Here is a 16079-nt window from a genome sequence, read left to right as displayed (position 1 = left end):
CACAAACTTTTATTGGTTTTGAAGGTAAAGGTAACTATACGAATTGGTTTTCTCGTTTTCTTTCAGGAACAATGATTGAATCAACAACTTTTTCAAATGATTTAGAAGTGATTTCTTGGCCTGGTGAGTAGAATGGATTGCATACGACTTCTGTGTAAGCGTTGTGCATGCGACGAAACATGCTACGAACTTCGTTGTCACGAAGTTGCGTGTTTGATGCTTCAACAACGATAACAAACTTCACCTTTGTGTTTGTTACGTAACCATAAACCCTGTAGTCTTCTGCTGGGTAGAGCTGTCCTAAATAGGATTCACGTATATCAGGTGTTGCTGCAGTTGAAGTTTTTCCAACACTTGCAATTTTATCTTCAATAACATCCAGTGATGTGTGAACAGTAAAATGAAACTTTGTTTCTTCTTCAACGTTTGGAGCACAACGAATATACAAAGGATAATTTTCTTTAGCAATAACTGCAACACACACAGCCATAACACGTCTTAGCAACTTTCTAAATATGAATAAAAAAACTTATTATATCTCTACAATTAAGCACTCAAAACACCGAAACAATATTACTTTCAATCTGCTGTAGACTACTTGTTGTTTCAACATGAAAATTCTGATAGCTTGTGCAAATTTCTGTCTGTATAGTTTAAGTCACCACTACAATGACAAAGGTGTTGAAATCGACACTTTAAAATCTTTGGCATCTAAATTTGCATTTATTTGTTCTCCTATTACCATGAGAGTTTCAGTAGCTTTATGTAATTGCACCAGCAAAACTTTTAAACTGTGCTGATAAACATTGTGATAATAATAATTGCTTAAGCAGTGATCACATACGATCTGTGATCTTATGGCCATGAAAACATGGGCGGTGTAATTGTGTGGTGATTCGCAGCTGCACTTTGGGTGTTTGGCTGCAACCTTGCAAACCTTTTAGGGTTAACCTTGTACGGTATGTATGGTACATGTACAATTGTACATTGTACAATCGGTCATGGTAAGTAAGCTATGACCCTAAGGAAAGTTTGCACAATTGTCAATTGATAGCCATGAGGTTTTTTTAGCCCACATGGAATAGTTAGACTAGGCTGTATTAATCGTGTACAATAGGGTGCGTCATGTGCCCCAATTTTCATATTTTTTGTATTATTTTTTTTCAATGGTGAGGTTTCACTGAAATAGCAAAAATATGAAGTTTCAGCAAAAAATATTAATGTTTAGGTCCTCCACATTGCAGTTAAAAATACAGGAATTTGACCCTATAGTCCATAAATATATATAATACCTTGTTTTAACATAACAACACGTGTTTTGCTCTATGGACTTTGAAAACTGATTTAGAGTAATTTTAGGGTGCTGAATCCGAATCTGACCTCAGATTTATCCTATCACGTCAGGTTTGTGAGATATGATAACAACAAATTGTTACTTTTGTCAAAAGTGGAAGATTTGACGTTGCGTTTATTGCACATACACATTGTGCTATATCCAGAAATCCAGGCCATGTGGTGCATAAGTAGCTGGAATACACTCACCAAGTGACCAACTATAATTTTGATACCAATTTGCTTTCTAAGCAACATTATTAACAAGGCAGTAATAGCAAGCTAAAAGGGAGGCTAAAAGTAGAACTGAACCCCTCCCCATCAATGTTTTGCATGAAACTACAAAATTTTTAGCAGGCCTATGGCAATGCTTAGCCAGTAACCTTACTTAAAGGCTGTTGTGGCCTGTCTAACGCTAACCTTTCGCTATAGCACTGCATATGTTGGTGGTAAACGCAACGCCAAATCTTCTACTTTTGACAAAAGTAACAATTTGTTGTTATCATATCTCACAAACTGACATGATAGGATAAATCTGAGGTCAGATTCGGATTCAGCACCCTAAAATTACTCTAAATCAGTCTTCAAAGTTCATGCTGCGAAAAAAAATCTTTTTTTGTAGACCAGTGTAATATATGGATTATGCCTGCATTGCGCTTGGGCAATTGGGCATGTTGAATGTTGATGAAGACTTGCAGTTTTTGTCAGTCGGGGAATTATGTCATTCAAGGTGGCTAACACTTGCTTATAGGCTACTTACAACTCATGTAATCAACCCTTCCAAAAGTTTCATGAACTTGTCTGAGTACTGCATAGTGCATCAAGGTTTGCTTCCCATCTTGGTTTGAAATAAAACACCACAATTCATTATCTGATGGGTTAAAAAACTTCTTCAACATGTTGCAAAAAAATCTTCCCACAGGCCACAGCAAGAAGTAAAAGAGATTTCCAAGAAGGTTTTGGAACGCAATGCATTATTCGCTCAATCTGAAAATGTCATTGTTGGTATGCTAGGCGATGAAGGCTGCCAAGTTAGAAGAGCAGCAGTCCAACAAATCTATTCCTTAGGTTCACAAGCACAGGAAAAGCAAAGCAAGAATCATGTTGGCTCCTCACAAAAAGCAAAAGATGAAAATCGAAAGCTGAGAAAGGAAATTTCACCAGCGGTGCCACCTGCAATATGCAGATTTCTTGTGCCACAGCTTAATACTAAAACAAAATCATACCACCAACTTGTGAAGCTTGGCACAGTTCATAAGTCTGAGCCACCTATCATGAGATCGCTAACAGATTGACAACGTCATCGACGAACCTCTGCGGCTGGATTATCCTTGCCACAACCAAGCAGTGGAGCGTCACGTCAATCTTGTGTCTGAAGCAAGCTTATATGCTGTAGGTTTTGAAAGAAGGGATGACCTGGGCTGATTCATCAGGTACGATCTTGTCAATTCATGAAAGAATTCAACAGCAAGAAGCAATTCCCACTAGGGTTAACCCACTAGATTGACATGTTCACCTTTTTGTGCTGATTGCTAAAGTCTCAATGTAGTACCGGTAGTCTAGCACATGCAGCAGTATGGAGTATATCAATCTGTGTGCTGGTATTTTCTTGACTACGTCTACCAATTACACTATATGTTTTATGCACCTACACTTTGAACAGTCCAGTTAGTAACCCCCAGGTCATGCAGCTGTGTGTGTACATGACATGAGCACTAGGGCGGTCCTTATTTGAGGCTAAAAATTTTTTTTTATAATTTTTCAAGTCTCACCCCCCAAAAAGGTTCCATTTACCACAAAAAACCCTGTGTGAAAAATTTTTTGAAAAATATTAACGTTTAGAGGTTCCTCGAGGCCTCTGAAAATTTCACGTTTTTATGCATGTATGTCATACCTCTGTAAGCTTGGTTTTGCCATGCGGATTTGAAATGCACAAGTGTTATGGCTTGTTTTCATCAGCATGGCATAAATAATAACCCAGTTTGGTATACCGAAGACAAAAGTTCTTTTTTGTGATCTTGATGATAAATATTATTAATAAAAAAAAAAGATATAATAATGTTCACATGTTTGAAAGTGATGAAGCAAATTTAATTGCTTCGAACTATTGCGCAGCAAACAGTGTAAAGCAATAGCTATAAGTGAGCCTTTAGTTGCAATACAAATAACAATACACGCTGAATATATATATATTGGATGTGTAACTTAGAAAAATTGGGATTCATGCGATATTGCGGTCCTGTTAAAACAAACTTGCTAAATGCAAATTAATAGTCATTGGTTAATGGTTATAATGGTCAACGCCTCAAAAATGGTAAAATGTCACATCAAAGCCTTTTTAAGTGGTTCAGAAATGTATTTTTAATGTTGTGAAACTACTTGAAGAAGGTACTGCAACTGTTTCTCATCTTTAGTGAGTCGCCCAGAAAAGTTTTGGATAAGTGCCATAGCTCTTTCTGCATGATCATTGGTCACAGCTAGAGATTTACATAGTTCTCGAGCAGTCTGATAAGCACTGTTTTCTTCCCACTCTGACGCAGAAAGATGGAGAAAAGAATCTGGAAGGCTTAATTTTTTGAACAACAACTTTGTGTTTGTACTGGCAAATGAAGATAGTGTCTTAGTTTTTAAGCTGTTTAGTGTCATGGTGACTCTTTTATTGGGTGCTTCCAAATTTTCTTTTCCAATTCTCATCACTTCCACTATTTCTTCTTTGATGTTTGCTGCAACATCATCATCAAACAGAGAAAGGGCAACAAGCTCTTCCGAAAGATACCACAGATCACCACCCATCTTTTCAGTTGTTGCTTCTGAGATACCTTTGTTAACAGTTTTATAAGCTTCCAATTCTTTATATAAGGACAAATCATTGTTGGGAGCTTTTATAGCCAAGGGAGCTGTTATCCACGCCTTGATATAGATACGTGTAAAAAACACACATAGGTCATAGAGACCGTTTGCTCACGGCCCGTCAGGTGAAACTGACTCCGAAATAACCACACCTTAAAGGTGTATATCATTTTCATCATCCACCGTGCATGATGGCTTGCACCAGGTGCTTTAAAATTAGCTTGCCCCAGTGTAGTATCTCCAAGAAAAAGCAATAAGATTTCCATTAGTTCACGATAATCATCTCGAGGTTGCTTTTCCTTGGCCAATACTACATGAATGAACTGAATAAGGTCATCCTTGATATCTTTAACGCCCGCTGCAGCTTCTTCATCAGTGGAAGAATCTTCATAATTCTCTTGAGCTATGTACTCCTACGGTCCACCATGCATTTCGAGGCCTGCTATTGTGTCTTCTAATAATACAACTGTGTTTTGTGAGAATTGTGCAATACACAATTACACCTTTATGTCGTAGAGTGGAACAATTATGTCTTTTGAGAATTAAGCAATACAAATTTGTGTCTTAGAGTGGAACAATTGTGTCTTGTGATTGCTGTTAAAATACTGTGATTAAGAGTGCTTTCAGGTGTTTTCATGTCTGCACAAAGTTGTTTAGAGGGGTTTCAAAAAGTTTATTTCATACCGCATCACACCCCCTATACATAGTGTATGGGGAAATTTCTAGGGCCTTGAGGAACCTCTAAACATTAATATTTTTCAAAAATATTTCACACAGGGTGTTTTTATCCAAAATGGAACCTTTTGGGAGGGTGAGACCTAAAAATTTCAAAAGTCAAAAAATAAGGACCACCCTAATGAGCACTATATTGTATTACCATCACACTACTGTACCGTTAGACCACTTCCAACATCCTCTTGATTAACCCTTGTATTCTCTATGCCATGTGTGCTGTATATTATGCATACTATGCTGTATATTTATTACAAATGCAATAAGCAAAAGTATCCAAGTCATCTGTGACCAGGATATGCAGTACAGCATGTGCATTTACCCATTACTTTGTGCTTGCGCTACCGTTTTTGTCCATAACATTGTCAAATATACGTTTTTTGTCATAACTTTTTTTCTAGTGAAATTAAGGCAAAAAGTCCTCTTAGAGCAGATAAAAACATTACAACTCTGCATCATTTGATACCAAACTCATGTTCCTAGCAACAGCAGTTCCAAAGTTACATCCGATTTGAGAATTTTGGGGGTCTTTCCCCATAAGCTAACAAGGGGATACGGGCGATTGGGATGTGGAGCACCTAAACCTTGACCAAATTCTTTGAAATTTTGTAATTTTGCTTTTTTAGTCAAGCCTCACCAACAAAAAAAAATAATTTTGTTTTCGATCATTTTTTAAATTTTTGGGGGCACATGACGCACCCTAGTGTACAATTAGGAACAGTAATTAGGCTGTGGTCTACACTGGCACAGCGCACAAGTTCCCATATTGACACTTGACAGGGTGACATATTGACGACCATAAGGTTGATTGAATCTTTATCCTCGGACTGGGAAAGCTTCTTGCAGAGCTAATCCTGACAGTTTTGCATACTTGCAGAGGCTTTGAATTACTGACACAGGTCCAATTACCCAAACGTTGCTCAAGCGCACACCCCGAGAGTCGAACCAGCCCTGCTTGATCTTGAAGCTTTTTCAGTCCACAAGAACTTTTTAACGGATGCAACCTAGTTTGTACCCTGAACAGGTTGTACCTTGAAAAGATCGAGAGAAAAAATTAAAAAAAGCCGAAGTCGCTGATCGCAGTTTCCGCAAACATTTTAAAATTTTCCCTCTGAAAAGATCGAGAGAAAAAATAGCACAAAGCCTCAGTCGCTGATCGCAGTTTCCGCAAACAAACAAAAACTCTCAGGATCCTTATTGGAAATTTTAAAATGTTTGCGAAAACACCGATGTCAACCTTAACCCTTTTAAAATGTTTGCGGAAATTGCGATCTGGGTCATTCCAGCCCAACTCAACCAGTGCTTCTATGGGTACCCTCTCAGATTTTGCTCAAAATTGCACCAAATGTACCTCTATGGGAGCAATGAAAAATCCCCAAGTTTCAGATGAAAATTCCATGCAGCTTAGATTTTATGGCCGTTTAAACTTTAAGGGCCTTATCCCTTTTTCGTAACAGTGGACCACCGCATTCATTTTCAATGGTTTTTGAAGGCACATATCTTCATTTCTATGCATGCAATATGCCTGAAAATTGGTATTATGGGTATTTCTGGGCTGCTCTTTCAGAATCTGCTGTCATAATTGGACTAGGGTGTGTTGATAAAAAGTTACAGGCATCTCAAAACTGGATTTTTGTTGGTCAAAATGTAAATTTTTCACATTTTGACCATCAGCTGTGAGTCTCCCTCTTGGCCAACATCACCAAATTTGTGTATTTTAGGCAATAAGCATTGTGTAGAAGCAATAGAAGCAAAATGTCTAGATACAAACAGGAAATAATGGTTTTAGAGGCGACTGAAAATGGTCACCACTTAAAAAATACCTCTCGAGCCCCCTTTTCCGGGGGGTAGATTACCACGTAGATGGTACCCCAGAGCGATGAAACTTTCACCACTTAAAGATACATGTCTTGGCTATGCCTGATATAAATTAGAACATCTCAACTCAACTCCTTCCTATATTACTCAGCTATTGAAAAGAAGCAGTTTTCCTGTACTCGGCCTGTACATTTTTGACCCTAAAAATGTACAGGCCGAGTACAGGAAAACTGCTTCTTTTCAATAGCTGAGTAATATAGGAGAGTCATTCCATTATAATTCAACAAATTTTGAAGAAATTTTACACCACCACCTCTTAGATTTTCTTCATTTTTACATATTTACATTATTTTAAGTGGTGACCATTTTCAGTAGCCTCCAAAACCATTATTTACTGTTTGTATCAAGACATTTTGCTTCTATTGCTTTTACACAATGCTTATTGCCTAAAATACACAAATTTGGTGATGTTGGCCAAGAGGGGGACTCACAGCTGATGGTCAAAATGTGAAAAATTTACATTTTGACCAACAAAAATCCAGTTTTGAGATGCCTGTAACTTTTTATCAACACATCCTAGTCCAATTATGACAGCAGATTCTGAAAGAGCAGCCCAGAAATACCCATAATACCAATTTTCAGGCATATTGCATGCATAGAAATGAAGATATGTGCCTTCAAAAACCATTGAAAATGAATGCGGTCCACTGTTACGAAAAAGGAATGAGGCCCTTAAAGTTTAAACGACCATAAAATCTAAGCTGCATGGAATTTTCATCTGAAACTTGGGGATTTTTCATTGCTCCCATAGAGGTACATTTGGTGCAATTTTGAGCAAAATCTGAGAGGGAGCCCATGGAACTTTTATTATTGTTGGTTGAGTTGGGCTGGAAATTTTTAAATGTTTGCGGAAACTGCGGAAAAACGGAAACTGCGATCAGCGATTTAGGCTTTGCTGTATTTTTTTTTTCTCAATCTTTTCAGTTTGTTTGCGGAAACTGCAATCAGCGACTTCAACTTTTTTTTAATTTTTTCTCTTGATCTTTTCCTAAATCCTAACCCTAACCCTTTTAAAATGTTTGCGGAAACTGCGGTCAATGCCTTCGGCTTTGTTCTATTTTTTCTCTCAATCTTTTCAGTTTGTTTGTTTGCGGAAACTCTGATCAACGACTTGGGCTATTTTTAATTTTTTCTTCTCAATCTTTTCCTAATCCTAACCCTTTTAAAATGTTTGCGGAAACTGCGATCAGCAACTTCGGCAAACTCTTAGGATCATTACCGGAAATTTTAAAATGTTTGCGGAAACTGCAGAAAAACGGAAACTTTGATCAGCGACTTCGGCTTTGTTCTATTTTTTTTCTCGATCTTTTCAGGGGAAAATTTTAAAATGTTTGCGGAAACTGCAATCAGCGACTTCAGCTTTTTTTAATTTTTCCTTTCAATTTTTTCAGGGTACGAACTGAGGGTACAAACTGTTCAGGGTACGAACTAGGTAGGCTAGTAAGCTAGGCCTACTGAATTTAATGAATCCATTTTGTAAATTACGGTACTTTTACAAAAAGTGTGAATCTATCGTGTGGTGAAATACTTTTATTGTGAAATTTCTTACATAAAACTACTTCAACTCTGTTTCGGATCCGGATTTAAGATATCTAGAAATTGCCAGATCCGAATCAGATGTGGATCTCAAAAAGATGATCAGATCAGAATCCTAAAAGTCTAGGCTCCGCAGTCCGCGCACCTCTGAAGCTTGTGCTGCAATGTTGACAGATCTTTTTTCAAATATCCAATTGCCAATAAAAAGTGGCACAAAAAACTTAATCATTCGTCAGTGGCAACAATTCAATTTTTACTTTTTTGAAAAATACCGTAGCATCAAACTTGAAAGGTTGCTCAAATTAAAGTCAAAAAACAAAATTTTCAGTTAAACATGACGTTCATTTTGTAAAATTTTTCGTTGAAATGAAACGAAATCAACCAACCAATGCCTGGTGAAATTTTCCGGCGACTGCAAAACATAACTGGCTCAATTCTTAGGGAAAGCCGATGCCGCGGTCGGTCTGTGGAATTGGCAATTTTGATTTATGTTGTGCTGGATAGCCAGCGTTGCCAGATATATTTGAAATTTCCTACTGAAATGCTACTTAAAAAAATGGTTTTAAAAAACTCCCAATCGTTGCCAGTAAAAACAAGAACAAAAGTAGGGCTGTTCGAAACAAAAATATTCAAAAACACTTTGTTGCCAATCTTCAAAAATCGTTACCTGAATTCTCTCTGCAATTTTGATGATCGTGGCAAAAAGTTACAAGATGTTTTTTATTTGCTTTGTGAAGTTTGTTAGCCGAATTGACCATTTGGTGATAAATTGTTTGTTTTTTTACAGTAGCTTAATTAAAGTACAGTAGTAGCGCATTCAATGTTAAAAGTGATTGATAAAAACAACTTAGCAAAACATTAAACATTTACGTATAAAATACACATTAGTTTTAAGTTAGGCTATACTTATCAGAACCACAAAAGTATATTCTAAAACTTGCAATTCTAAATTCTGCAATTAGAACTCACTAATAAACAATTTTTTTGAAACTCATTTCGTTATCTCTGTGCCATCGAAGCATATAGTTACGCCAAAAGCGTTTTTTTTCTGTTCTCAGGGTGTTCTGACTATAGCCTACTTCTCTTAAAAATCTAATACCCTACATTGCGTTGTTATAAACTCTAAATAAAATTAAAAATAAGCATAAAGTTGCAGTCTGATGCAAATATGGATGATTTATTAGCGAACTTGGAATATCAATTAAGATTACAGGAGTGTGCACTTGAGCAACTCATTTTAGGACTGCTCTTTATTTAGTGGCACCTAATGAATGGAATAATTCACAGGCAACATTTCAACAACAACCGAAAAATTCACGCTGCCAATCTTGGTAATCTGCCCTGCATGTGGTTTAAAACCTCTACAAGTATGCGAGACTACCAGGAATGATCTTTCAAAGGTGTTGTGATTCCGAAGATAAAAATTCAAAACCAAACAACCATATGATCAAGAATATTATTAATTGGAATCACAAATATTACCAGAATTGCAATTGTTTTGCTTGTAAAAAATAATCTTCTTCAAGTAGATGATGACACCCCAAACCCAGGGATGCCCCGTTAGCTCAGTGCTTACGCGCCCAGCTCAAAATCACCCTTCACTGGTTCGACCTCGGAGTGTGCGCTTGAGCAACGCATTTCAGGACTGTTATCCATTCAGCGGCACCTAATGGATGGAATAATTCCCTGGCAAGAACATTTCCACAATCGGAAAACTTCGCTCTGCCAATCTCGCTAACCGGCCCTGCGTCAAGAGCCTCTAAAAGTATGCGAAACTACCAGGAATAACCTATCAAGGCTTTGTCAGTCCAAGGATAAATATTCAAAAACCAAACCAGGGATATCTTGACACTACCGGATGCGAAACTCGAAATCTGCCCGTTCATTGGCGTCCAACTGAAGGGCTAACTATGCTGTCTACATCATATTGCACAATGCCGTGTTACTGCGTGAGAATGTGTTTAGCACTGGCTGTTTCCACTTGATCGTTTCATTAAACTGGTATTTGTTATGTTTTTTACAAACGTATTAATATATCATAAGTTTATTGCCTATTACACAAAAAAATTACATAAAAAACAGACAAAAAAACAAAAAAAAACAACGACTAGCCTATTGCTGTAACAGGAGATCAAGACGTTACAGTTGCTTCATCAACACCATCATGACATCATCATCTACCAGCTCATCCATTCCGTCACCCACCTGGACAAGAAACATTAACTTAAACTGGATCTCAAACCTCAATCGTCGTATGCTACTGTGTGATGTGCAGTCTGACCATAAAAAGAGCTCAACACCTGCTCTCCTGGGCGACATCGACACTGTCTTTTGCCTGAGGCTAGGTTTATTTCATGTCCGGTTTTCTTTCTCCATCCTATTATTATTATTATGACTGCTCATCCACATCAATATTGGAACTGGCAAATTCAATCCACAACACTTTTCATTAGGCTGTCATTCATTACTACACGTGTGCTTCTCTCTGTTTTTGTTTTATTTTTTGCTATTTGTTTTTTGGGTTTGTGGCCGTGCTAACTACAGACATAGGCCTACAACTTACTAAGTTACATGATTTTCTATTCAGGCACGTTTTAAACCTTTCAAGGTTTTGCTTTCCAACCTTTCAATTAACGTGCTGGTAGCACAGTCTGGTGCTGGTAGGTCTACAGTATATCGATTTTTGTAGTTAGTATCTATTTCGTCCCGGACGCGTTAATGAGGAAAAATAAAAAAATTGATTGATGATTGGCTGAAATTATTGTTGATGAAATCACCAAATTGACGTCATAATGTAATGTTTTGCTCAGTGGCGTAGCTAGGGGGGGCGGGGGGGCGGTCCGCCCCGGGCAGCACGTCTAGGGGGCGGCACTTTCAGACATGACGTTTTTTTTTTGATAATGCAAAAGTACACGAAAAATAAAAGCAAACAGAATGGCAACGTTCAAAACATCTTAAACATCTAAAAACGTTTCAAATTTTCATGAATTTTTCTGCCGTTATGTTTTTAATACGTTACAAAATTCCTACTAGCCTTTATTAAGCAGAGGCGGAAACATGCTCTTCAAACTTGGGTAGCCTTGGAAAAGGTTACAAATTGATTATTGTTATTCTGCAGCAGTTTTTGTGCTTTTGCATTCAGTATATTACTAACTTATAGTGGTCAGTGGCGTAGCCAAGGGGGGGAAGGGTTGGGGGTTCAACCCCCCCCCCCTTTTGAGAAAAACTAAATGGAGAAAACTGAATCACTCTTTGAATTTTACGAAGCAGATCTGCCGTGTATAAACGCCCTTGCTATTATATCTGAACTGCGTATATGTGGTATCGATGTCTTTTCAATTCTTCCCAAACCAGCTTGCCAAAAACTTCTGTAAGTGCATTGCCATTTTGCCCGCAGTCAACGTTTCCAAACATTAATATTTTACTCCGCATTCTGGCTACTCTTCCAGTTAGCCTACCACTTGCACCAATGAAAGATCTTTTTCTGCTCTTCGAAGACTTAAACTTATTTAAGAAATTCAACCTCTGAAAACCGATTAAATGGTTTAGCTTTGCTTAATCTGTATAGAAAATTGGTCCCAACTGTTGAGAATGTCATTAACAAGATGTGAGAAAAGGTTCGTCGACTTCCTTTTTCCCTTTAGTTTCATCAGTATCAATGATTTTTTGCATTCTTATTGCTTGTGTTGATGAATTCTTCATAGCTGTTACTGTTAGCTGTAAGCATGATTCTACTAATTCGACATGTTAAAGCAATTCTGGTGCTTTATCTTTTAAAATGAGTAAGAACTTGTGTGTCATATGCTTTATAATTCGAATGACATTTCATATAGCAGGGTGTGACCGCTCTACAACTGTTCAGTATCCATGGTATGCAGCTAACTCGTGCAGTCGATGGAAACACCGCAATATCTACAGCTGTGAAAAATTGCACTAACCTTTTATAGCCTATACCCGATTCCAGTGATTCGTTATACAAAACTTGAATATATCAGAAATAAAGTAACTTCTTTGTCTCAAAGCTTTTTGTCTGACACTCATTAAGATGTATGACGTCTATGACCAGGGCCGGATTTAGCTGATGGAGGGCCCGGGGCACTTTTAGATCGGGGGCCCCCGTGCAAAAAAATTTTTCGCGCCCACGGCGCGTAAAAGCCATCTCTACGTCTACAGTGGCATCAGTCCAGTACTGCACAGCATTTTGCAGAAACTTTAAAGGTCAAAAGGAATAAAATAACACAAAATCACATTTTTTTCCACATAGGGGGACCCTTCAAAAGTCGGGGGGCCTGGAGCAAGTGCCCCCTCTGCCCCCCCCCCTAAATCCGTTCCTGTCTATGACGTTACATTTTTTAAACTTCGGGTTAACTTTAAAACATAAAAGTTAGTGACTTACCGGAAGAAGGTCGTTTTTTGGATCAACTAAAGAGAAAATTGTGATAAATAATAAAACTGTAGGGTAGACTGGGGTAAGAAGCCCCCCTTAAGCAAAAACACGTACCAATCTTCACCTTCACTATTTACTGAATCATTCACCACCTTAACATAAAGGCACAATGCAACTAAACAAATTGCCCATGAAAGCAAAGATGAAATTTTTGAACGAAGCACAAAATATGACAAAATTAAAAAATATTGAAAGGGGCGTTTTACCCCTGTGTTGGGGCAAAAAATTTATGGGGTAGGCGTTTTACCCCACCAAGCTTTAAGAGCCAGAAATGATCTCAAACAGAGAAATAGTTTGTTGTGACGTTGCCAGTTTAAGTAAATTTAATATACAGTAACAATGTTGACATTATGCTCCCTACCAAAACCTAACATTTGCAAATTTTAGAGCTCATGATTCATTATTTCCAGGCTAAAAAAACAAGAAAATATTTTATACTGATATCTTTATGATTTAAATGCATTCAGAATTCGACATATCTAAACATTTTGCAGAAAGTTATTTGTACTGAAAAGATACTTAATCTAACAAACATCAGCACTGTATGTCCACATAATATGCTATGTAGCCTACAATAAATTTAAAAAATGTTGTTGAACTAGAATTCATCATCTGAGCTTCAGTTTTGGCAGACATAAACACGTTCACCAGAGGTGCATTCTTCACGTGCCCAATGCTTACACGTGCTGCATTGCATCCACTTTTCTCCTGGCCTACTGTTAGAAAACGGCTTCCCATATAGGCTACCATGCAAGGTCATCTCTCATGATCTAAATCATCAGCAACAACGTTTTCTTAATTCTCTTTTGCTTCCCTTTAGCTGCCCTATTCTTGAAAACAGTCTTCTTTTGGTTTCTTGAAAGTTTGCTAGTAGCAAGTTTCTTTTCCTGTAACATCTTTTTGTAAGGAGAAGATGTGATTAATTGTGCTTGCTCTGATGTAGGCTACGTTTTCGTTTGGGCTTCGCACTCGATGTGGCATGCGTGGGTGGGCCCAGCTTAAAAAGAACACGTTTTGCTCTTACAATGTCTTCTCTCATAGAATCAGTTGATGAAGTTGACGGCATATTATGATGAAAGGTTGAATCAGTAGGCCTACCGTGTTGGCTTTCCAAGAACCCTTCATTTTGCTGTCTTTCCAAGGACTTATCACTTTTCTGCTTTTCCTGAAACCCTTCACTTGGCTGCTTTGTCAAGGACCCATCACTTGGCTGCTTTTCTTGAGACTCATCAATTTGCTGCTTTTCGGAGGACTCGTCACTTTGTTGGTTTCCCTGAGACCGAGAACCGTCAATTTGCTGCTTTGTCAAGGATCCATCACTTTGCTGGTTTATCAGAGACCCATCACTGTGCTGTTTTTCCTGGAACCCTTCACTTAGCTGCTTTTCTGTGTAATGGCTACATTTTGTGTGTACAGTGTGGTGGTGGGATAACCATATCAATGCCATTTTCTTATGGAAACGTTACAGCTTTAAGCGTTTTATGGCTATGATGTCCATCCAGAATAATAATGTGTCTTCTTTTGATGGTTTAGCAATTGCACAAAGTGATTCAACCATGTCATGAAGCTGTCTTCGAAAGCCCATCCACTCTTAGTGCAATGTCCAATTGCTCCAGGAGGTTTGTTATTCACAAAAGAATCTGCCATGCGCTTTCGCGGAAATATGAACATGGGTGGTATGTAAGAGCCAGCTGCATTAGTTGCACAAATGACTGTGACAGTTCTTTCTCTTTCTCCACTCGTTATTATCCCCACTCCTCTTGATCTTTTCGTCGCAATTAGTTTGGTTGGCTTATAAACATTCGATATGCCAGTCTCATCTATGTTCCACCCAATTAAGGGGTAAAAAGCCTACCATAGGCGTTTTACCCCAATGGCATATTCTCCATGGTAGGCTTTTTACCCCAATGGCATATGCTTTAAATTTTCAAAGTTTTTATACTTGCTTAAAAACTTGGATAAAACTATCGTTAGCTATCCCTAGAATTAGCAACTGACTACTCCGTAACAAAATATCAAGGTGCGTTCTTCTTTCTGAGAAGAGCAGTACTTCATTTCCTGATTTAAATTTTTATAAGAAATCAAGCAAAACCAAACATTTTGGTCTACACTTTTCTTGCGTCAATTCAGCTTCCTTTAGCACGCGTTTAATGATTACCCACAATGCAGTCATACACATGGTGGCAGTATTTATTTATTTACACAACTCTGTAAGGAGAAATTTAAGGTAGGCTTTTTACCCCGGGTGGGCTTTTTACCCCAGTCTACCCTAATAATCTCGCAAAAAAAAGCAATTAACCTATGTCTCTAAAAAAAAGTTTGCCAAATTTTAAACGAAACTGCATTAAAAGAGCTAGTTTTTCCAATACCAAACATTCAAATATCTCAGTCAGGACTCTCGGGGTGTGCGCTTGAGCAACGCACGTTGAGGACTGCTCTCCATTCAGCGGCACCTAGTGGATGGAATAGTTCCCCGGCAACAAGACTTCAACAATCGGAAACTTCACTCTGTCAATCTCGGTGACCGGGCCTGCGTCAGTGATTCAAAGCCTCTACAAGTATGCGAAACTGCCAGGATTAAGCTCTGCAAGAAGCTTTCCCAGTCCGAGGATAAAAATTCAATCAATCAATCAATCAATCATCAATCAATTAGCAACAAGAAAACATTAAGACTTCAGCTTTATTTTCGAAAAATGCCGAAGAAAACATGATCTTATTCTTTTGCTATGCCACCGGACAGCACCATTTTACAGGAATATTCATACCCACATTTTTGTTGAAAATGCTCTCAGAATGCACCGAATTCACAGCAATTTTTCAAATTTTTTTGGGGGAGATCCCCCAGACCCCCCGCCGATGAGTGTCGTCTTCGGCGAGTACGTCGTCGGGCTTCGCCCGCCGGCAGTCAAAACCTCTCCCTTTCACAATTCCTGGCTACGCTACTGATAATGGTACGTTCGTCTGACTTTGCACCACAAATTGAAAATAGCACGTTGCGTATTGCAGTGCTGATAAAAAAAACGCATTTCATTTTCACATGCTTTTTCTTGAAGGGGCGGCAAAATCTGAATCCGCCCCTGGCGGCACATTCCCTAGCTACGCCACTGGTTTTGCTAAAACGGAGAAAATTGAAAGCCGTCAATCGCTATTGAACTAAATCATTGGTGAAAGCTGCGGTGGATTATTGGGTGAAAACGATTTATCAATTCTCTTTGTTCACTACACGTGAGTTTTTAAGGAACGTAAATATTATAGGAGAAAAACATTTTGCACAAGGTTGAAAACAATGAATTCATCACGGGTC

General features: G+C 38.2%; 1 protein-coding gene across 1 annotated transcript; it reads right to left on the bottom strand.

The window, feature by feature from the left end:
- Positions 1 to 14: 14 nt before the first annotated feature.
- LOC145768114 (trafficking protein particle complex subunit 2-like protein) lies at positions 15 to 505 on the bottom strand. The gene has a single exon (XM_082579586.1). The coding sequence runs from the start codon at positions 488 to 490 to the stop codon at positions 35 to 37; it is 456 nt and encodes a 151-aa protein (XP_082435712.1). The 5' UTR covers positions 491 to 505; the 3' UTR covers positions 15 to 34.
- Positions 506 to 16079: the final 15574 nt, after the last annotated feature.

This window comes from Aplidium turbinatum, chromosome 4, assembly GCF_918807975.1.
Source record: "Aplidium turbinatum chromosome 4, kaAplTurb1.1, whole genome shotgun sequence".
Taxonomy (NCBI): domain Eukaryota; kingdom Metazoa; phylum Chordata; class Ascidiacea; order Aplousobranchia; family Polyclinidae; genus Aplidium; species Aplidium turbinatum.
Note: the sequence above shows the minus strand (reverse complement) of the source record. Positions and strands in the feature narration are given on the sequence as shown.

Bases quoted from the DNA above. Each gene is read 5' to 3' on its own strand.
- LOC145768114 (XM_082579586.1), bottom strand. From the start codon at position 490: ATGGCTGTGTGTGTTGCAGTTATTGCTAAAGAAAATTATCCTTTGTAT.